At 40.8% G+C, this 24,324-nt stretch overlaps 2 protein-coding genes across 2 annotated transcripts in view; one reads left to right on the forward strand and one right to left on the reverse strand.

Annotated features, from left to right (window-relative positions):
- SLC9A2 (solute carrier family 9 member A2) overlaps positions 1-2,593 on the forward strand; it is a 33,074-nt gene extending 30,481 nt beyond the window's left edge. The window contains exon 12 of the mRNA XM_030477249.1: positions 120-2,593. Within this exon, the coding sequence (XP_030333109.1) occupies positions 120-490 (371 nt within the window). The 3' untranslated portion in view covers positions 491-2,593. The remainder of the gene's footprint in view (positions 1-119) is intronic.
- A 3,930-nt stretch (positions 2,594-6,523) lies between these two features.
- Positions 6,524-18,619, reverse strand: MFSD9 (major facilitator superfamily domain containing 9). The gene is made up of 6 exons (XM_030476736.1): positions 18,476-18,619; positions 16,184-16,271; positions 14,413-14,456; positions 13,011-13,140; positions 10,973-11,182; positions 6,524-10,437 (listed from the first exon to the last, which is right to left on the reverse strand). The coding sequence occupies exons 1-6, from the start codon at positions 18,578-18,580 to the stop codon at positions 9,647-9,649; spliced, it is 1,368 nt and encodes a 455-aa protein (XP_030332596.1). The 5' UTR covers positions 18,581-18,619; the 3' UTR covers positions 6,524-9,646.
- Between the last annotated feature and the right edge of the window lie 5,705 nt (positions 18,620-24,324).

Consider the following 24,324-nt stretch of genomic DNA (forward strand, 5'->3'; position numbering starts at 1 on the left):
TCAGGAAACATGGGGAATCTTTCTTCTATGGCTGCTAGTGCTCAGTGTACTGTTTTTCAAATATTCCTGAAACAGTAATATTCTGCACCTAAAATTTTAATTTTGTTTTCAATTAACAGTGGGTGACAGCAGTGACTCTGAGATGGATGCTGCTACCACAGTGCTCAATCTAAGACCCAGAGCAGGGAAAATCTTGAGAGACCAGAGACTGAGACAGCAGAGGCCACTGCCTGAGTTTAGGGTGGAGTGGAAGAATGAAGTTGACGGGAGCCAGGATGGCCAAGGAGAGCAGCAGGAGCCAAGTGCCTTACCTCAGCCATCCATTGGGTTCAGGCAGCCACTGCTGACGAGACCAAGATTTGGCACTTTGAGCAGAGAAGATTTGACTGCAGACGATGAGTCAGCAAGACCTATGCCACCACCACGGTTAGTTAGGCAGGCATCGCAAGGGGAGAGGCAGAGAAACAAGCCTGAGAACCAGACGTACTGAACATGGCAAAAAGAAAACTATTGGTAATCGACCATGGACATATTGGATTAGGATTCTATCTGATCAGACTATGGGATCCATTAGAAAAAGAAAAGCCTCAATATGGATCTAACGACTTCCATTGGGTAAAGTCAATGCCATCAACTAAGTGAAAGCAGTACTGGAGCAACTGCAGAGCTGAAGATATATAAAAAAAAAAATCTCTTTTATAAATAACTTAAGGCAATGCTTTAATTACTTTATTTCCACTAGTAAGACAGGATGGAAATGTGCCTTATCACATCATCTCTTGTGGAACTAAGTCATGCTGTTCAATACCCAGTTATCCACTGAAAATCATTGTTGAAAGTCTGGTGATGAATGGATTCTTAAAAAAATTTTGAATCATTTCAGATTTTATTTATAATCAAATAATACTTGTTTTAACCAGAGCTTTATTATGAATAACACTGAAAATTGCACAATGCACCTATCGTATAGACTTTGTAAGAAGAATAAATATATTCCTGAAGTGCAGTTTGTTTGAAGAGCTGTGATGCAGCAAAAGAGGAAGAAGAGAAGGAATAAGCTGTAGGAGCAGAATTGCAAATGCAGTTTATAGAAAAGAGTTGTAACAGAGACAAGACCTGAGTAGCTTGAATTTTTACTTTCTGAATTTTTGGCAATATGTTACCTTTGCGAGGTACTGAGGATCACCAAGGGAAATATGAATTACCTTGACTTTCAGTAATGTCAACAAGAGCTGAGAGCACCTAGCAGGACACCAGAAGCCCTAAAAAAAGAAAACTTCAAGCAGATAAATAATGTACTTATTAAAAACAGGTTTTTGCACCTTAGTTTCTTGGTTGCAGTGCAAGCATAGCAGTAGAATAGTTGCAGAGCATTGCATGTAGGCAAAGCGAGCAGTCTGTTTGAGTCAGGGACCACTGAGGCTCAAGAAAGCTCATTCACTCACGCTTGTGATCCTGGTCAACTTGTTTTACTTTTTGTTTCCTCGTCTGTAAAAGAGGAAAGATAATCTTTTCTTTGTCTGAGCTATGCACTCCAAGGAACGAAAATGTTCCATCTGATTTGTTTGTACTGAAAAGTAGTATAGCGAGGCCCTGGAATCAGTTGAAGTCACTGAGCACCTTAATAACACCCATAAGAAACATTGACTTCTTCATCCTAGTGTAAATGGCTGCCGTTTGAGTGCATATGGGAAGGGAGGGTGCATTAAAATAAATGATACTTAACTGTAGCTCTCAGGAATTTGCACTTTCTGTCCCACCTAATCTGTCTTAAGTTTTGAGCTTGCTTTAGCACAGATACACATTTCAGCACAATGCAGAAATCATTTTCATTCTACTTGTTACAAGATTGATAACTTTCACTGAAGAATGTACACTGTGAAATCATAACTTTTCTTTTTCATTAGCACATTTCTAAATCTGTGGGCAATAAGATTCTTTTTTTTATTTAAACTTGTTTTGAAATAACTATTAAAAATCAGAATTTCCTTTTAAAATCACAGGGTAGATTTTCAAAGATTTGTGGGTGGGTTTGATGACTTAGTTTTATAAATGTGGGTTTAAGACTTTACTTCTTCTAATAGCTTTTCCAGAATATTTATTTCATGTATGTATTTGAAATGTCAAACCTTCCTAAACTCTTTTATTGGCACAGGTCGTCTACACTTTTTCCTCCATTCCAGCTATGGAAGTTTGTGCTGTGTGTCAATTGCAAAGTCTAAGCTGTAGAGGGTGAACCCTTGAAATCTCAGTCAAATGTTCATGGCTATTTTCAACAAATGATTTTGTAGAAGGCAATGTTCATCTTCTGTTTAGAAATAAAACTGGGTTCAAACAAAGCCAACAAGCTTTAAAAACAAATATTTTTACATTTGTCTTTCAAGAGGAAAATACGTTTCATTAATAAAATTGTCAGCAAGTACTCTGTCACTACATTATCAGGATGATCTTATTTTATGAATAAGAAAAAACCCTTGAGTTTGGATTTCAGGTTGAAACTGTGTCCTCCTTGCATATCAGACTGTTTAGATGTTTTATATCAGGCCCATCTGAAATCTGACCAAATAAATAAATGTATAATGTTGCACATCAACATTTAGTTTACTCCCTGTGGAGTTTTCTCATTCATGTGCTGGTAATGACCAAGCGATTGGCTTGTATCTGGGGAAAGCTGCCTTTTTATAAATGGTTGTCATTTTTTATGGCACAATTTTAAATAATGAATGTAGGTTTCAGCAACCTTATTGCTTTGCTGGTTGTCCATTAGTACAGTGCATGCTCAGATTATTGTTACTTAAAGTGAGTGCCGCATAGTACAAGCACATCAAATTGGAGGTCATTTTTATGAAATATGGTCTTAAGTTCCCGGAGCTTCAAAACACACTAGCACATTGTTACCTTTACAAAGCACTTTGAGATCCACAGAATACAAGTATCGAGGCAGATCTCCAGCATGGTTATACAGTGAAGCAGAATTACAAATCTGTGATTCTGTCTCCTTGCAAATGTTTTCTCCCTTCCTTACTCCTGCTCGTCCCACCCTTTTCAGGCTCTTTTCCACTACTACTGGGTCAGACCCTCATCACCTCTGTGAGCTGCTTTCCTGGATGTTCTCCTTTTCAGTAGCAATGACAGCAGCAGGTGACACAAACTGTGTCCCAGGTCACCCTCCGCATTCAACTCTTGCTGCGGTTTGAGTCAGGAGATTTGCCTTTTCCTATCCTGCAAAAGAAAAAACAAGAATAATAGCACTTTCTGATCTTTCTAAAAGGCCATCTAACTTCAGCTTGTAGAGGAGACTTCCTTTCTGTTGTATTAATGAGAGTTCGTCTGCTGAAGAATGAAATGCCAAATAAATCTGTCCTCGAGCACCATCTGATGGGGAAAGTCATGTATTGACTGGAAACGTGTTTTTCACTTTTTCAGAAAACCGCATCTCCAGCAGTGACTGGGAAACTTGCCAAATCCACATAAAATTTTTTTGCTTCCAGATGGACTCGCCAGTACACTCTGTAGTATTGATATTTTATTGCCTTTTTAAGGAAGCACAATGCCCAATTTTCCAGTGTTAGGTGCAGTAGGAAAATATATGTTACACTCTGAATTAGGTTTTTCTAAGAATTTCTTCATCCTTCGGCTGCTGAAAGGCCTTCAAATTGAAAGTAAAGAGTAAATATACCTAAGAAAGTAGGTATAGCAAGGCCTATAGATTAGATAGACATCCAGTTATCTGTTTTAAGCAGATATTTGAAAAAGAAAATGAGAATAACCTGCCATAAAAGGCAAAATTTTAAGGGCTCTCCTACTTGGTACTAAAGTATGCAGCAAACTCCACTGAAACCACAGGTGTTCAACAAAAGAAAAACATGTTGCATAGCAATTTAGAAACTTGATATTATTCTCCACTGAAGCCACATAGAAGTCACATGGAGAAACAAAGTTTAAAATTTGGCCAAAATGACATGCATGCTGTTATGAAGGGTATCTTGGCGTCTCTGGGAGCAAACACACTGCACCCTGCAACGCCTTTTTCAAGAGATGCCAAGTCCACCAAATCCAGACACCAGCAACATTTTAAGGCTGACACTGCAAGAAATGCTTCAGCTGGTCACTATTTCCAAAATTGTCTAAGTTCTACCAACATCCCCCAAATCCTGAAGAAAAGATGAAGGATTTTGAAATTGGCTGGAGGAATGCTTTTTGTCTTACAAGAGCTCTGATCCTATAAAAATCGGCTTGTGAATGTGCTTAAAGCATGGCATCTGCAATACACAGTCCCAGCCAGGCCAGCAATATATTGAAGGCTCAGGCCAGAAAACATGATGGAGGTGGTATCAAGCCCAAGCATGAGAAGGAGAAACTGCTTCAGGACACAGTAGACAGAGATCATGGACTGCCCGATTCAAGTTCTGTTTAAATCTGGGAGAGATTTATCCCTCTCAGATGCTATCCCTCATTTTAGCAGAGTCATCCCACCATGATGGCATCTATATAATAGTTTTCCACAGCTGCAAATAGCTTCCAGCTCCTCCTGTTGCCCATGCTGCATACATTGGTGTAGATGCACTTCAGTTGGGCTGTGGATCCTGCCACCTTTTTGTGGGGAGAAGCCTTAATTCCTATGTGACCATTCGCAGGCACTTTGTGGTTTCTGACACATCGATAACCCTTGTGTCTTTGCTGTCACATGGCTCTCCATCCCCTACCTCCACTGAAAGAGCAGACCAAAGGACGTTGCTGACACATTGTCCCTCAAACATTGGTGTGCTGCCCCCAGGCCTGTCTCTAGTGAGCCTGGTTTTATTCCTTTCTCCCTTCAAATGTAGTTTAAAGCTCTTTCCATGAGCCCCGCAAACTCCTGTGCAAAGATCCTGCCCCCTTTGAGGCAGGTGTACCCCATCCTTCACCAGGCCTGGTGTCATATAGACTGACCCATGATCAAAACCCCCCAAATCCTGCCAGTGACACCAGGCTCAGAGCCAGGTATTGATCTGATGGCTCTTCCTGTTTCTTCCGTCATCATTCCCTGCAACTGGAAGCATAGAAGAGAACACTATTTGTGCTCCTGATCCTTTAACCTGTTGTCCCAAGGCCATGAAGTCTTCTTGACTACCCTTAGACTTCTTGTTGCAAGTCTTCATTGCTGCCTACCTGAAAAATCTGATAATAATCTGAGGGCTGTACTGAGGTAGGAAGCTTTCTCATCTCATGTTTAACCCAGGTCCCAGGGAGACAGCAGACTTCCCCAAGTGGATTGGTCTGAATATCAGGCCTTCTGTTCCCTTCAGAAGGGAGTCTCCTATGACAATGACCCATGTTTTCTTTATGGGAGCAGGGTGTAGGCTGACTTAACCTCAGTGACACCTCCACGCTAGATGAACCTTTGTCGTCATTATTTTTTGGATCCACTTGTGGAGCCTCATACCTATTGTGAAAGGGCACCTGGGAAGGTGGGGCAGTCACAGAGGAGCTGCGCCTGCTGCGCTGGGCAGGAACTTGTTACCATTGCCCCCTATCCCTTACGTCACTGTGTTCAGCCAGGTAGAGAGAAGACAGGGAATCCTCCGTATCATGTGTCCTGTCTGCCTGTTGGGCCTGTCTCGGGTAGGTTTGTGATTCCAGTAGTCTCCCTGTCTCTCTTGTTCTCCCTGATACTCCTCAACCTACTCACCTCCTCCTGCAGCTGTAAGGAGGAGTCACTACATGGAGGAGTTCCTGTACCTGTCACACCCCCTATAGGTGTGCTCACTCCTGCCATCTGATAGTGCCATAGAGTACACACTGCAGCCAGGAACCTTCAGCTCCCACCAGAGCACTGCCCAGGCAGCTGTGTTAGTTATGGTGGGTGCAGAGTTCCGGGTTGATGCCATTACTTCCTGGTAGAGCTGGCAGAGCTTCAGCTGCCACCCAAACTCCTGCACCACACCTTTGTTGACGTGCCATGCCCTGTTTGCCCACCCTGTGGGTGGTGCTCCTCGTTGCTGGTGCTCCCTATGGGCTTCTTCTATATGCGTAGGGAGCCTAGCCACCATTGCCCTTGGCCCTGCCCAGGTCCCTGAGGCAAGCTCTACAAACTCATTTTTATAAGAAAGAAGTCTGAGCTCTACTCACAATCATTTGACTCTCAAAGTTCAGGCTCTACTATACTCCTTACAAGATTCATGATCAGCTCTTTGTAAGTCTTTACAATTCTAGCAATAACAGAGCAGTTGAGTCACGGGTTTTCAAATCCCAACGTGCCAAGATATAAAGCATCGCTTACCAAGGGGTAATTCCACCTGTGATGAAATGCGGGCTGGCAGCACCCGAACGTACCCACAGAGGTTCCCATCAGCTGTAATGCAGTGGCATTATGGAGTGCCTGAAGTTACAAGCAAGCCAGTTAGTAAAAAACACTTGTCCTGTTTTGTTGCTGCATTATCTGCTCACTAATCAACCTGTTCTCAGAAAACAAGAATGCTACTGACCTCTGTGATGGTGCTATGGAGAGGAAATTCAGAGAAAACAGGACAAGACACTGAAATCTGCAGAATTGGAGTGTTTATAAAGGATTCCTTCAAATGTATGCAGCATACACCAACACGGAATAAACCTTACATTTGCTTAATCATTTAAAAGCAACAAAATCAGTACACATCATATGCTACCAGCTGTTTTACAGAAATAAATTGTTACATTGTGTCCACATGTCCTCTTCAACATCAGCTGATCATAAAGGTCAGAAAAGTAATCACTGTTAAAAAAAGTGGAAATTTCCACAGGTAAAAAGCAAAAATAACCCCAACAAGCCCAAGAAAACCAACCCAAAACTAACACAAACAGCAAGAAAGAGAAAAACCTTCGTTTGCAGTGATTTGCAGGTAGAAACTTTTTTCTTTAGTCCATATTCAGATCTGTTTTGTTACAGTTTTCAGATACCACTGGATTCAAGAAACTGCTGAGTAATTCATGAAAGCCCACTAGACTGTAGCCAAAAATAGCTGCAACTGCTCCTCCCTCAACTTAAAAGAGGAAGTCACATCTCCTCATCTCCAGGGATGTCATTTACTCATGACCCTCAGAACTCGCACAGTTATGGCAACTAAGAGGCAGCACAAGGGATCCAAACAGGCACTAGAACAGTAGTTTCAAGTACTCTGTCTCAAAACTGGTAAGTTCTCTATTTTCTCTCATTTCTTCTATTTCATATATTGTCAAACCACTTCTTGGTGGAATCCTTCACTCCTATGCCTTTTAGGTGAAAAGCAGGCAGATACAAATGATCATTTGAAGGAACAGCTTGAAGAAAAAAAATAAAACCTCTGCATTTCATATTGACTTGTGCTGTCGTTTCAGCAAAGGACGGGACAACAAACAGAGACAAAATGATAGATGTGGAATGTCACTTCATCTTATTTCTATTCCTTAAGAATATATATATATAAGAAAAAAAAAAGTAGTGCAACTTCGCTGTAACTGAACCTTAACAAAGAAGAAATGTTTCTGCAGCACTTCAGAAATCATTTTGGCCTGCAAGAACAAACTTACCTTCTGTAACATCAGTGGCAACATGTCCCTGAGACCAGCCTTCCACAGATTTCTTAATTTGATTATTTAATTCCATTTTTAATGAGCTTATCTGGAGAACTGTTTTTTCAAAATAAAAATATTTGCAGATCATGGAAAGCACATTTTTCACTTGTGTATAAACAAAACCAGTGAAATTTTGAAGCTTTTATAAGCAATATTCAGGCATATGTATATGATAGTATAAACTGAATTTTATGGTGTTTACGGAATTCAGCTTTAATTATGGCAGCAACATAGAAGGGTAAATGTTATGTTACCTCATATAACCAACAAGTGTAAGAAAAATTACTCTTTCATATATATTATTTTTTGAGGGTTTTTTTCCTATCCTTCTCCTTTACCCCTCACTATAGCTGCAAAACAGAAGAGCCTGACTTACAGAAAGGTGGGTTTAGGTAAAAAATAGAAAAAAAAAAAAAAAAGAAAAAAAGAAAAGAAAGAAAATAGGAAATTTAGGACTAGAATGTTTTGGGGCATCTACCAAGCAAGACAGGAGGAAGTAAGACACTTGAAAATGCCTCACATTCCTAGGGAGAAATGAAACACAGGTTATTACAATAAGGAACTCTGAGGATATGTACTAAAATCACAGCATTAATAAGACATACTCATTATGTCAATATATACAATTAAAACAACTCAGAGTTCTATATGTAGCCCCAAGGTGCTCCATTGGTTTCACTGAGGTTTCAACAAGGGTTTAAATGATAACAGGCACCAGAAAAGGTAAAGAAAATTAAAATTAAAAAATGCAAAACACCACCTATGACTGTCCTGAAGCAGCAACATTATTTGCATGGATATGTTTAAGGATATAACTAATTTTTGTTTAATAAAACAAAAATAAAACCAAAAAATCCCAAAATTACACATAGTTGACTTTGTACTTTCATTGAGTAATACTAGGGAAAGCATACGGAATGTCATCAGTGCAAAATACATTTTTTTGTATGTTTCAAATGAAATGCAAGCAGTGGTGACTGGCAAGTAATATGAGCTTGAACAGTAAACACAGGAGAGAGTGCTACGACTCACTGTATAGCTCTGAGAGTAACCTCTCATTAGTTAAGCGGTGCAGACAAATGAAGACCGCAATACCAACAAATATACAGTTTTTCCTCTTGTCACTGAAATGTCACTTATGCCTCCAGAGATGAGAAAAAACGCACTCATGAAGATCCACGAACTACTGCTAGTTGATCCAGCACACCTTTAATAGTCATAGCAAATTTATTCTTTTAAGGTAGAAAAACTGCACAGGAAATATTAACAATTAATTTATGATAAAGTTGTTCAGTAGAAGTTATTACTAAACAGAAACCACCTGTTCAAGTTTCAATAAAGCTTACATTTGGTCTAAGTTTCAGTCTGAATGGCCCTGTATTATTCTAAAATTATCCATTTTAGGCCTTCTAATATATGAAGTTAGCATATACCCAATTCTGTTACCCGGCAAAGACCAGGCATCAGCAGGGGTCGGATGGCCACCCCAAGGTGCCTAATCATGCTGAGCAGCAAGTTTTGTAGACAAAGTATGCTTAACAAAATCACATAAACAAACATGCTGTTAATTAAGCTACTGTCATGGCAGACAAATGGCAGCAGACCACAGCATAAGAAATGAAGGCTAACGAGCTGTATTACAAGTTCTCCTTCTGATTAAATAATAAAACTTCACCTCTGAGTAAATTATAAGAATCAATTTCTGTCTTCTAATAATCTATCAATAAAAACAGTTTCAAATGTGCGCTACAAGCAGGATTTGTGTATTTCATGTCATTCCTTTTTTTCCCCTCCAAAAAGGTTAAAAAACCATAAAAAAATCCCAGACAGTACTATACAGCAACATCTGTCCCCTTCACAAGTGTTGTAGTGGTACCAGTTAGAATAAAAGTTGTCTACATTTAACATTCCTGCAGCAGAAATATTTGTAAGCACTTGCCTCCACATGAATATAATGTGCCCTCTTAAAAAAGATCCTGTTACTACTGTACAAGTCTGGCAAGTGTAAGCATCATCTCAGGTTGGTTCACTTTGCCTCTCCTTTGAGGTACATCTATGCAATCCAAATTTGCAACTATTGATTTTTTAACTTCACATTTCCATGGCTACAGTATTTTTGTTTGTTTGCATTCATTATCAAAATAGCTGCTAAAGCTAGTCCAACCCCTAGACTTGGAGGGCCACAGGGACTGAACTCCTGAGCAATTCCAGAAAGGAGTGGGGCAAGTATACGTCCCACTGACGTCACGGACTGTCCAACGCCTAAGAGCGTACCGCTGCCCTCATTCCCACCAATGGTCAACTCAAGATCAATGATACAAGTACGACCTATAGTAGTTGAAAAGGCTAAGAATGTGGAAGACAAAATGACCATCCATATGCTCTGTGCTGAAGCATACAGGAGAATCAACGTGCAGGTAAGACTGCTAGAGTGCAACAAAATTCTGTATGTGTTGTGCTGATAGAGTCTTGTTATTGGTCCAAGCAGACAACCAGCCACGACTCCAAGTGCACTGCTATAGCTTATTAGGTATCCAGCGAACAAGGGTTTCAGCCCAAATCTCTCCTCCAAGGCCAGGCTAAAATTACTGTAGTACAGCAGTATAGCAACAGACATCAGCAACCGCACTAAAAATATATCCCACAGATCAGAGCACGCAATTCCTTTAATCCTCTTCAGCACTGTTGTAACTTGGATCCACGGAGACTGGAAAAGACTATTGCTTGCCATAGCTCCATTAGTTACTGATTTCAAGTGCAGGTCATGATTTGCTTTTGCTGAGAAGCTGTCTGTTCCTTCTTTGCCTTGCTGACGTTCCCTATTGCCAGTGTTTTCTTCACTCCAGGGTAACATCCAGACAAGACCTATACAGATCAAGAAATTAGTTGATTTTATTCAATTGCATTAACTTCGCATGGAAGACATTAGCTTGATTGTAACCATGTTCTTAGTGTAAAGATCAAAATTTAAAAATGACTTAATCATTTCACTTTAAAATTTTTCAGAGATTGTCTAGTGTTATTCACAGTATCAGTTCAATTTTAAATGCAGTGAAAGCAAGGAAGGAAAAAACCGAGATGCCACACTCACAACATATAAACAAATCTAAAGGCTAAAGCTGATTTCTAGTCTTCATCTTTGGGCATATTAAAAATTCCTTTTCCTGTGTCTGAATGTAAAACTGGTATATATAATACAAAGGAGAAGCACCTGGAGGTTAACTGTTTCAAAACTGCCACCATTCCACACAGGTTCAAATTCAAAGGGTAGTACTGGCAGACAGAACATGTATGCCATAGATGATGAACACACTATGAATCCAAGGTATTAGAAATAGTGTAAAAACACAAAAGTGAGGAATGAAGGCACCCAAAATGCAAAATATGGCACACAACTTACCAGCATTCAGAAGGAAGATGGAGGCACAGAGGAAGGATGTTTGATAAAAGCCATCTTCCAGCTCTGTAAGGTAGCCACCAACAACAGGCCCCAGAATGAAGCCCACACTAGAGGCTGCATTGAAGCGTCCCATCACCAATGGGCGGTCTCGCTCAGAAACCAAGTCGGAAAGCAGGGCTTTAGAGATGGAAAGTGTATGTTTGAAGATACCTGCAATGTAATATAAACAAAATAATAAACGTATTGCTCAGTCCAAAAGATTAAAAATTACAGAACCTATCTGCAATATCAATGGTCAAAATCTACACGATTGGTATTTTTAAGACTCCATTAACCATAAATTCTTCAATGCTAGAGTCGTGCAGCCATCATCCTGGCTGTTCAAGGATTTGGCTTAGGTGATTTTGATCAAGGCAACCAGTTCAGACCTCTGGTCAAAGTTATGCTCCTACAGCCCTGCTGAAAGAAGACTTAACTAAGCTGAGTGTTGAAGCACAGTAGGAATAAAATGGCCATTACAATAGGAACTTATGGTTGAGTAATGGTGAGGTAGGAACGGCTTGTCTGAATACGAACATAGCTCTGTACCAGCTTTGCCGGGTATGAAGATTTCCAGGATTGTAATACACAAAATTTCTATGGGAAATTGGTGGGTGGCAAAAGAAGGGCACAGAAGGGTATGCAGACTGCAGGAATATTAATAATGCCATTTTTCACATTCGTTCCCTCTGACCAGGGCAATGCTGTCACAGTGCTACTAGGATTTAAAAGTATTATTTCTACTGAGTAGTCAAATATCAATTAAATAATTCATTAGCAAATTGTCTTTAAATTAAGAAACGAGATTAACAGCTCCTAAATCAAAACTATGGGCCATAAAAGTGGCCTTTAGTAGATGTGTTCATAGTAATAGCAATGCTTATTATATCAGAATATATGCAATAGGTGTTCAGTTATTTTAAGAACTCTGAAATGAACCCTGGCACAAACTTTGCTTCTGTGCTGCAAACATACACACTTCTGCACAACATAAATATTCTGTTGAAGCAGTGACCTAAAATTTCAGCCGAATTTTGTAATGTCATTTTGAGGTATATTTTCAGCAAGAGAAAAAACAGTAACAGACATATCATTCTATTTTCTACTGCAAATGCAGGCCAAGATTTCCAGCAGTTACCTGGTATGTTGTGTACCTGTTATGACTAAACTTACAATAGCCTCTTTCACAGTATTGCTATATTCCTCATATAATTCAGCCATTCAAGGTGGCATAAAAGTTGTGACAGTTGTTGAGTATACAATTGTCCTGGTTTCAGCTGCATGGAGTTAATTTTCTTCCTAGTAGCTGGTACAGTGCTGTGTTTTGGATCTAGGATGAGAATAATGTTGATAACACACTGATGTTTTAGTTTACACTAAGTAAAGGACTCCAGCTTTTCACCCCACCCTGGGTGCCCCTCAGTGAGTAGGTTGAAGGGCCCAAGAAGTTAGGAGGGGACACAGCCAGGACAGCTGACCCCAATTGCCCAAAGGGATATTCCATACCATGTGATGTCACACTCAGGATATAAACTAGGAGGAAAGCTGGCTAGGGACTACTGCTCATGAACTGGCTGGGCATCAGTCGGCGGGTTGTGAGCAATTGCACTGTGCGTGACTTGATTTGTATATTATTATTACTATTTTCCTTCCTTTTCAGTCCTATTAAACTATCTTCATCTCAACCCAATAATTTTACATTCCCCTGCCTCCCCCCCCCCCCCCCCCCCCCCAATTTTCTCTCCATCCCACTGTGTGTGTGAGTGACTGAGTGCTGTTTAGCTGCCTGCTGGGTTAAACTACAAAACATTTTGAATTACTTCCAGGAAAATGTCATGCGAATGCTTGATTTGTAGAGATTTTCCCATTACTAAGGTTCAGCTGGTGCTGCTGGGTAATGATGCTATGTAGCCACCTACATACCATGTTTTCTCTAGTAGTAATTCTCAAGCTGAGACTATGGGGAATTTAAACTGCAAAGTGCCAAGAGTTTACTCACCTACAGGGACCCTAGAAATGGCAAACAGGAACACAGTGGTGGATGCTCCAAGAAGGAAGTAACCCAGTGCACTGAGAAGAATACAAGCAAGCAGGGAATATCGTCTTCCTACTATATCACTCCAGCAGCCCTTTCACAAATCAAGAAATTAAGATTAGCTTTTTAAAACATTTAACTATGTACAGTGAACAACCAATACTTCTAAATTAACCTGAGAAAAGAAATGAAAGGACTGTCAACGAAAGCTTAATAAGCTTATTATACAACATTCCTAAGTGCTTAAATTCCTGAAGTCACAAGCAGAGTTCTGCCCTGCCATCAATGCACCTGCTGAAACTATGATTCCATTTAATGTCATGCACAGAGCTTTTTAAAAAATAATTTTCCTGTTTTAAAAGTACAGTCCTGCAATATACACCATGAAATATTAGTAGTAAGGGCACTCTGAAAATGTTATTACAACCAACCACTAATATCTGCTTGCATCAGTGGTTGCTATGTACTAGATACTTGTTGAGCATCCTAAAACGAATGATCTTAGCTATGAGGAGTTTGTCAGCTGAGCACAGACAGGTAGGAAGTAGTTATGAGAGGGGCAAACAGTAAACTTGCATTTAGCATGCTTATAAATCAGCTTGATTCCAAACAGGAAACAGGTTTTTTGAGAAAGTAGGCAATGGTTTTGCAGTTCAAAGAAAATGCCATAAGATTATAGAAACAAATTATTCCAGGTGGCATACCAAACAGGTTTTTCATGAGACACTCAAAATCTGCTCTCTTAAAAAGGCTAGGAGGTATAGAGGTAATATTAAAGGTGCTCCTGGCTAAACACAGGGATCTAAGGTATCGATGGGTAAAGCATGCATTCGGGAGGTTTAGTCTTTGCACTCTTGCTTAGATTACGATGTAAAAAATTAACAGCTAACAGAAAACAAAACCAAACAAAACTCAGAGATGTAATACACTAATTTAGGCCATATGACAAATTACAAGGCACTGCTCATTAAGCAGGGAAACCAAACTCTAGATAACATGCTTATGAAGAGCTGACTTATGAGACTGCTTTTTGGACAGCCTACTGCACTGAGGGAAACTTCAGCTTTACTAGCACGAACACTGTGTGACTGTAACATACTCTGTAATGTATCTGAGTCCAAATCTGGATTCTAGTTTTTGACCAAAGACTGTATTCTGTTTAGTTCTGAAAAATCTGGCAATTCCCTAGAAATGAAACAAACATGTTCCATGCAAACTAAAAACTAGATCCTCCAAGCAAAAATGCTTATATGAACACTATAAACATTTGCAAAACACTGAGAAACACTATTATTAACTTCACCCTTTTCCCCCCTAAAATCCATAGAAATACCAACATGCTCAGAAATGCAGTGTTAGAACTTACCACAAACGTGCTGGAAAATAGTTGCATTATACCATAGAGAGATCCTAAAACAAACAAGTAAAATACCAACGTTAAAAATTTAACCTAATTTTTTAAGAAAATGAAAACCACACAAAATTTTAAATGAGGAAACACGAAAGACATTCTGGGAATAATTTAGTAGAATAAGAGGGAGCAGAACAAACCACGAGTAGAATTTAGCACATAACCAAGGACTCTCATGGTTTAAGTCCAGCCAGTAACTCAAAACCTTTCTAGGTAAGAGTTTGAGAGACCTGAGGCATAACATGATCGTTGCTTCAACCATTGTAAGCATGTGGCGCTTGCCTTGGCGGGTCAATGGGAGTGTGATATAGTCAATCTGCCAGGCCTCCCCATATTTGTACTTCAGCCATCATTCTCCATACCAGAGAGGCTTTAACTGCTTGGCTTGCTTAATTGCAGCACACGTTTCACATTCATGAATGACCTGGGTGATACTGGCCATTGTTAAGTCCACTCCTTGATCATGAGCTCATCTATATGTTGCATCTCTCCCTTGATGGCCTGAGGTGTCATGGGCCCACTGGGCTAAAAGTAATTCACCCTTATGTTGCCCATCTAAATTCATCTGAGCCACTTCAATCTTAGCAGCTTGATCCACCTGTTGGTTGTTCTGGTGTTCCTCAGTGGCCCAACTCTTCGGTACATGAGCTTCTATGCGGCATACCTTCACCACCAGGTTCTGCCCCCAGGCAGTGGTATCTTGCCACAATGCAGCAGCCCAGATGGGTTTACCTCTGAGTTGCCAGTTACTCTGCTTCCATTGCTGCAATCACTGACATGGGGCATTTGCGACCATCCATGAGTCAGTATAAAGTACTGGCCATTTTTCTTGTTCAGCAAAGTCTAAGGCCGGCTGGATGGCTTTCACCTCTGCACACTGACTTGACACACCTTCTCCTTCAGCAGTTTCCGCACTTGTCTTAGGGAACTCAATACAGCTGCCTTCTATCTCTGATGCTTTCCCACAGTACAGCAACACCCATCAGTCAACAAGCCATACTGCTTCTCACATTTTTGATGAATTTCTGCTTAAAATAATACTCAACTCAGTGTAGAACCCGAATTATTTCATGCAAAGTGCTAAATTCCATCCAAAATAAAAAAAGAAGGTAATAAAAAGCTGAATAACAGAGCCCATGTCAAACACACACAGCTATAAAAAATACACTTCTATCATTACAAACCATCAGCAGAGCCATAAAATATAAACAAGAACTTCAGAACCACAAAACTTATCAGTTCATTCCCAAATCTTCAGAATTTACTTGTAAACACTTGTAAACACAATAAATATTTTGACAAAAGACAGCTACAAGAAATTTAATCAAACAGGGAGCAATCGTGGGCTTTGTAAAGCTCAGGAAAACCAGATACAGAAGTGCTGTTTGCAAAGCCTGTAAATAACAATAAAACTAAAAGCAACACCTCTGGCTCCCAAAGTTGCTGAGCTGTGAGTTCTTGGATGCTGAAAAAGCACCTGCACAAGTATCACTGCAAGACTTCCTTGTCCTTTCCAAAAGTGCTCTTTCCCAAGCACTGTCAGTATGCAAGTTTGGACAGGTCTTTGTGTCTAACATAGTATGGCTGTTTTACTTGGAAATTGGCCTCACTTTGTATTATGCTACTAGCAAGGAAGAATTACGTTACAACGTCCAATTTGCAGTAAGGCATAATTCAGGTCATATTATCTTATTCTTTAGTAAATCAATCAAATACTGCAACTCACCTATTATTCCAGCAACTGTATGACTTGCTCCTAGAGATTTGATATGAAGGTTCATTAAAGGAACAACCATGCTCACACCAAATAAATCCTGAAAACAAGGCAGGAAAAGTTTTAATAACTGATAATGTTTACAAAGATGATGGTGACCTGGCTTAGTAACAGTCAATATTAAAAAAAGAAAAAAAAAAAAATTTGTCATAGCAGTACAAGATTAAAAGAATTTTTTTCATGGCCAATGTGGTATGTTGTAACCTTTACAATACATTCAGTATGTACAAAATTACAAAAACACATAAAGGATTGCCTCACAGAGGAGTTAAAACTATGGAAAGAGCAATATTCTTTCCCCCTCCAGATACAGTAATTTTTAAGATATATATTTGAATATTAAATATTCTTTGAGTATATATTAAACTTTATCTGTTAACAAGAAAAGTACTTGGTACCAGTATTTTAAATTCAAAGTGGTCTGTAATTTCAATCACCTACAAATATTTTCACTTGTGCAAAGAGAGTATACTTGCAAAATCTACAGTATTTTAACTCTCATCCACAATGGGAAGAAGCTATGTTAGATCTAAACCTACCTACTGTCTTTGTGTATAATTTAAGAAATGTAGAGAAAAGACAGAAACATGGGCGGGGGGGGAAATAAAGCAAAGCTTAAGTCATAAAGTTTTGTAGGAGGAGGGCAAAGGTCACTGCCCATCCTGAGCAGTACAAAGATCTCCTACTCACTCCTTTTGATTTTTTATCTTTTGTTAAGCTAACCACATTAACTCAGGAGTTCTTTTGCTACCATTATCTGGCACAGTATACAGTATCCTGCATCAGAGCAGAACCTTACAAATCTAGTGGAGCAAGATCACCTTTTACCAAGGACTACTTGAGCTGAACAAGACTAGCCCTTCATAGTATACCCAAAGCCTGCATAACTGTAACAATCTGCATTACCAAGTAAATTTTCACAGGCTGTCATTAAGTACCTTTTGATGGTTGAAAATGAGGCTTACAAGGTTAGAATCATTATTAAATGTATTAGCACCAGCGAACAGAGCACACAACTTATGAAGATCTTCAATAACACAATCTTAGGTGTCCTCTACAAACCTGAAGAGAGGTTCAGTGACTTCGTCCAGATCACTGATAGAAACGTTTAAAAAGACAAGTCTCAGAATACACCCTGGCAGTACTGGACTTGTACAGGCATGCAGGTAGAGCAAAAGCTATTAACCACTATCCTCTGATGGGTAGTTATTTCTCATTTCACCTATAATGTCTTAGGTCAAATGATAAATACCCTGTATTTGCCTGGTAACAGGAAGCTTGCATCACAGGCAACAGCTCTTCATTATGATATTTCACCATACACTACCCTCTAAAAGGATGCTCACTTCGTGGTTGATTTCAGCATGTACTCCAGCTCGGTGTCAGCATGTTTATAACAGGATTGGAGAACCACAGAGTTTAAGTTAGCTAAGAAGCGAAGCTTATTCTAAAGGCACTCTTTCCTAGAATATTTGCTCCAGGACCCAAACCAACTACACTGTTTCTATTGCCCAGCCTAAAGGTAGGCAAGGCAATTATCTACATTTCACAGTGCACGTTTGTACTCATTTTGTACTCATTTTCCAAGTAAAACATTTTAATTTTAAATTAATTAACATTTTCCTGAGGATCATGAATCACTACAGAATACAAGACTTCTCTAAAGCTTCCTCCTTCCCCCGAAAAAGCATGGACTTTTTTATTTATTTTAGTTTACACCAGCCACTGGTATTTCAAGGAAACAAGGAACAGCTCTCTGACAAGCACAAGGCAAGACTTAGCTTTCAAGGTGCTGCGCTACTCCGTTGTATTTACTGGATGAAAACCATACCTTTGTATGCTACCAACATTAGAACTGCAAAAAGAACGCAGCTGAAGGGATGTACCTCAAACCCCAGCAGCCTGATCTGGAGTGCAATGGGTCTGGGGGACCGCTACCAGCCGGAGCCCGGGGGCGCCCGCGGGATTCAGCCCGGCAGCGGCAAAGGCCACGGGGAAGGGGGACTTTGGGACCCGTCCTCAGGCTTTGCAGCATCTCATGAGGGGACCACTAGGCTCCGGAGCCGGCTACGGGCCCGTCCCTTCTGTCCCACATCGAGCACGGCCCCTCCAGCGGCTGCCGTGGGGCCATGCAGCGGTCCCTGTGGGGCGGGGATGGAAGGATTTCCCTCCTCAAGCACAGCCACCCGTGGCAGGCCGCGCCGGAAGGACACCCCCACCGCCGCACCCCGCCTCCCCGCTTACCAGGAAGGCCACCGCGTAAAGGCACCGCACGAAGTGGCGGGACGTTGCCACTGCCGTGCTCCCCGGGGCTCCCCGGCCTCCATCCTCATCATCCTCCTCCTCCATCCGGCCAGCGGCGGCCGCGGGCCCGCGCCCCGTGGCGGCGGCGCTAGGCATGCGCTGTGCGGGCGGCGCGACGGGTAAACATGGAGGTGGGGGGGCAGGGCGAGGGACCGAAGCTTGGTGGTATGGTTGTGTTAACGAGCGTGTTCTCTGTGCTTCCTCTTTTTCAGACGAGGAGGAAGAATAAGGATTCCTGCAGGCTTCGGGGGCTGTCGTGATCTCTGCCCCTTCCTCTCCCACCCCGTAGGGACTTTGCCCTTCTTGCCTCTTCTTACGTGGAGGGTTTTGCAACCTGAGTTTTGCAACCTGTCAGCTCAGGGCCTGAGGCTCGAAGGAGAGCAGGAAGAGCTAGATAAGGTGGAGGGGCTTTGAAGTGGGAGCATGATAACTGTCCCCTTGCACCTTTCTGTCAGTTGCTGTAAGAAGATGACTTTTGAACCTGTGTGCCTCCAAGCCTGTCTCATCCATGGGGAAAGTGGCAGTGTCCCACTGCCACTGCTGCTGCTTGGGCCTCTCATGGGAATCAGCCTGCTGCCTTCATCAGGTGTTTCTGATGGCTGAGTGTTCTCCTGCCTTGTTAGGTGACTGGTGGTTGTAGTACAGAGGCAGGGAAGAAGGGCATCCCATTTTGTCATTGGCACATGCAGAGCTGTGCTGCACTTTGTTAAAGTCAGGGGTAGTTGGATTGTGCACCATTATGTTATGGTGTAGTTGCATTCAAAGAAGTGAAACAACATTTTTAAATCTCTGAGATGCACAGGTGGAAGCAATTGTGCCATGCAAAATACGGTGTCCAGCTCTGGAGTCCTCACTACAGGAAAGATACGGACCTGTTGGAGAGGGTCCAGAGGAGGGCCACAAAACTTGTCAGAGGGCTGGAGCCACCTCTCCTACGAAGAAAGGCTGAGAGAGTTGGGGTTGTTCAGTCTGAAGAAGAGAAGGCTCTCAGGAGACCTTACTGTTGCCTTTCAGTTCTTAAAAGGGGCCTTTAAGGAAGATGGGGAGAGACTTTTTAGCAGAGCCTGTTACAACAGGACAAGGGGTGATAGTTTTAAACTAAAAGAGGGGAGATTCAGGCTGGATGTGAGGAAAAAATTATTTACAATGAGAGTGGTAAAACACTGGCACAGGCTGCCCAGAGAGGCGGTGGATGCCCTATCCCTGGAGACATTCAAGGCCAGGCTGGATGTGGTTCTGGGCAACCTGATGTAGTTCAAGATGTCCCTGCTTATTGCAGGGGCATTGGCCTAGATGACCTTTGAAGGTCTGTTCCAACACAAACCATTCTATGATTCTGCAATTTCTGTTGGAGGCAGAAGGGATTTTTTTTATTTTTTTTTTTTTTTAACGTAGCTGCTAAGCTGGGCATCAATGAAAGGACTGCAGTTTTAAATACTTAAAAAAAAAAGAATACACAAGGACACAGGAGATACTTTAATTTGTTTTTAATAGTAAGAAGCAGCTTTTGAAAAATTATGATTAATTACATTTTAAAAGTTAGCACCAGTTGGTAAAGTTTGAGTATGATTAATGACTGGCAGTAGGGTAAGTTCAGTTCTGTCTTCATTCTGTCTTCTTTCAGAAGAAACAAATATTACAGGATCGAGGGTCTTCAACAGATTTAGGTCATGAGAAAGGAGACGGGAATGTGGTTTTCCTTATGGTTATGAAGAGTTAAGCTCAAAAAAATCCAACCAAACAAACAAAGTAGAAAGCAAGACATATTCCTGGATATGCAGCTTATTTATAAGATACCAAGGCAAAGCTGAGCCTAGCACACACATAGGGAAAAGACGTTTTCAGAACCTCTACAATAACTTAGTTGTTATCCCAGTGGCTGTGATATTTTATAGTTGTCTTAACCAATGCATCCTATTAATTTAGCTCTCTGAGGCCACTTTGAATAACAAACCCTGTCTCTCGGTGAGAAAGGGCATTATGGGAATTGACAGTATATTGTCTTTTCAATATTGCACTAATTTTACTCATGGTCATTTTATCTGATAGAAGTGGAAAAGGCCTGAAGATTTATCAGAGGAAACTTAAAGAGGCGGATGATTAAAAGATGTTGCAAGAGTTTGGGTGCTCTTTCTGCGGTATAAGGAGGATTGACTTTTGTGCAAACACTGAGCCGAGGTGAAATTTTTGAGGTTCTGTGTAAATGTCAGTCTCTGCTATAAGTCTCAGAAACCAGATGTGGCAATTCTGCATTCTTAGATTCTGAAGATCAAAATGATCTAATATAATGGGGACAAAATATTGTAGGCAGGAATATTGGATTCCCTGACAATGAAACTCTTTCTTAGTTTTTCCTATTATTTCAAGCAATCTCTATGCAGAATGGCTTGTAAAGCGGAGAATAACCCAACTTTTTGATGCTCCAGTAACAGTGTCAGTGCAAACTGTTTTCAGAGAGAAAAAAAATAAATTTAGAAAACATATGGGTGTCTCGTCCTTTAACAGATCTTTTACTGCTTTTGTGCTGGCAAGCTTGATCTGATCATTAAAGAATTGTGCATATTACATGTTTAGTTTTGCATAATATATAAGAGAAAGGCATTAATATATGGTAAAATGGCAAATATCTCTGTTGCCTTTGAACTGAAGGCAGATGGTTCCTGCTGCCTCGGAGGTTCTCACTCATGTTCTGTCATTGCAATTGCAAAATTTAAGATATAGGCTCCTGAATAAGGAAATCTTAGATGAAGATTCCTAAATAAAGTGATGGTATGACTGATAAGGGAGTTGAGTTACAAATGAAATACAACGAAGACAATTTATCACAGTCTTAAGGGAAATAGAACCAGTCTAATATCTTTCGGGGCAGAATTACATAGTTGATTGATTAAAGTGCTATCAATACAGTACACTTACACAGCTTTAAGGTGTTTGACTTGCTACTGGATGATTCTTAAAGACAGTAGATCAATACATACTCAGAAATGGCAAACAGCATGTGGATTCGGAATTGCTTGTTATGTCTCCAGACTGTATTTGTGAATGGATAATCTTCCCTCATGAAGGGGTAGATGTCTACATAGTCCTCTTATTTCTGACCCTTTTTCCATGACCTGGAAAAAGAGAGAGAATCAAAATTATTGATTTTTATGGACAATGCTTAGGACCAGGAAAATTAGGCAGGCTTCTGACACAACACAATTTGAGCGTTTAGCTTCCATGATACATGTAAGTATTCTGAACGGAAAAGCACAGCTAGAAACGCTTAGGGAGTGTACTCCTCTGTTGTAGCAGTCAGTGATTATGAGATGAACCTGGTAGTCATAGTAAATAAGCAGCAACCAGAAGTTTTGCTACTATTCTGTGGCCCAAAAAACAAACTCCATGCTTTGATAAGAAATAGAGGTACCAGAACTAAGCCAGGAAAATTTTTATTACATTTGTATCAGTTACTTGGTCTGAACACTAATGCAACATGGTATCTAGTTCTGCTGTCCTAGTTGAAGATCAATGTTGAATAAATGGAGAGGGTTGAAAAAAAAGATACTTCAATGGCAGAAGGAATGTTTCTTACAGTGTTGGGCAGCCAGAGGTCGAACTGTCCTTAGCCTTGCTTAGCGGGCTATCCTTGCCTCAAATTATGAATGGGAGGAGAACTAGTTTGTCGGAGAATGTCTAAAGTTCAGTTTGCTATTGAGGAGAAGGTCTGAGGGATCTGCAGCCCTTTACTACAAACATCCACTGCGGTGAATGCCAAGCAAGGGCTTGAGGCAGCTCTGTGTCTGGGTGTGCTCCAAGTCATGACAAAGTGGAAGCACTGGTGAAAGTAATTTGAAATCTAACAGTTTTGGAAAAAAGATCCTTTCATTCCTTCAACAGGGGAGAAAATGTTAATCCTTATAAATTCTTAAATATAGTTTGTAAAATACTTTTGTAAGACAGATCTAAGACAACTATAGCAATTTATTGCAGTAAATGGAACGTATTCTTGGATTCTAGCCTTACAAATAGGTAAGGTCAAGACCCCCAAAGGTGTAATCTGTCATCAAATTTAGTGAACCTAACAATGACTTATTTCATTCTGGTTTATTGCTTCAGATCATTCGGATAACACTGACCAGTCATTGCCAACTTTTCAAATACAAATTGAGCCTAGTAGAAAAAGTTACAGTCCAGTGGTCCAGAACATTTGAAGATGTACTGTAAATGAACTTGAGTTTGGAAACTGCTGTTGAAGACATTTAAAGTGTAATCTCTCTGTAAAGATCTGTGGATTTAAGGAATCTGGAAAGAAACCTTTTAGTTGACTCCACCCTCAAAGCTGTAAGTGCTGGTGGACATGGCGGAGTGACAGCCAGGCTGGATGTGGTTCCGATCTAGTTGAAGATGTCCCTGCTCTTTGCAGGGGAATTAGACTAGATGACTTTTCACGCACACACGCACCCCCCTCTCTCTTTCCCTTTCTCTCTTTTTCTTACTCTGTCTCTCCCATGAAAGGGTGCAACTGTTAATTTGACTTTCTGGGGTGCAGGCGCATAACTGCTTCCATGGAAGACTGCTTGGAACACTTTCTAAAGTTAGGTAACTCATTCATTTATATGAAAATTGCAGATGGGGTGAGTCATCTCTTTAAAGCACTGCAGGAACATTCATGGCATTGGCTTGACTATCCATTAATTGTAAGAAAAGTTTAGAGCCCTCACCATGGATGCGAAGAACTCAGATGCACCTTTGATGGTTCTAGTTACCTTGTCCAGCTTCCAGGGACATGGATTCATCACAACTTGATGAACCAGTGTTATGACTCAAAAAATATTGTGCCTTCCCCTATTTTTACCTATATTATCCAATGTAGATTTAGTGTAAGATATAATGCAGAATGGGATACATGAAACAGAGCTCTAAATTTTTGTCTTCCTTTCTGTGGCTGAATAAACCTGTGATGCTTTGTACAGAGTGTCAAAGTCCTGAGTATGAGAGGGTATGAGACGGTCCAAATAGGATATACGCCCTGCAGCTTTGTTCATCTATCTGGCTGTAAATTTATCACATGTTGATGCAGATATGTAACAATGGATCCTGGATACATAAAAATGCGTAGATATGATGCCTCATGAAGATTGTTCTTGGTTTATTAGAGTTCCTGTTGGAGCTGTTGCTGGGCTGCTTTTGTCCTTAGGTCCAAAGAAGGGTAGTTGCCATCATTATCTCTTCATGAGCTTAGCAGAGCTCATGCAGAATGAATGACTCCGTGGTACCTGTGTTCAGAATGGCTTCATTTCATCCATGTGTAGAGGACATCTTAAATCTCTGCTCAGGTTTTACATGAGGTGACAATGTGCCCTTGCTGAAAAGAAGGCAAATGGTATCCTGGTCTGCATTGGGCAAAGCATTGCCAGCAAGTTCAGGGAGGTGATCCTTCCTCTCTACTCAGCGCTGGTGAGGTCACACCTGAGTGGGGGTAGTGAGTCCAGTTCTGGGCTCCCCAATACAGAAGAGGCACATACATGCTGAAGAGGGTTCAATGAGGGGCCTCTAAGATGATGAAGGGGCTAGAGCACCTCTCTCATGAGGAAAAGCTGAGATAGCTGGGACTGTTCAGCCTGGAGAAGACAGGGCTCAGGAGGGTCTTTTAAATGTATATAAATACCTGGAGGGAGGGTATAAAGAGGACAGACCCAGTGGTGCCCAGTGACAGGACCAGAGGCAATGGGCACAACCTGAAATACAAAGGGTTTCCTTTGAACATCAGGAAGCACTTTTGTACTGTGAGAGTGACTGAACACTGA

This window comes from Strigops habroptila, chromosome 2, assembly GCF_004027225.2.
Source record: "Strigops habroptila isolate Jane chromosome 2, bStrHab1.2.pri, whole genome shotgun sequence".
NCBI lineage: Eukaryota > Metazoa > Chordata > Aves > Psittaciformes > Psittacidae > Strigops > Strigops habroptila.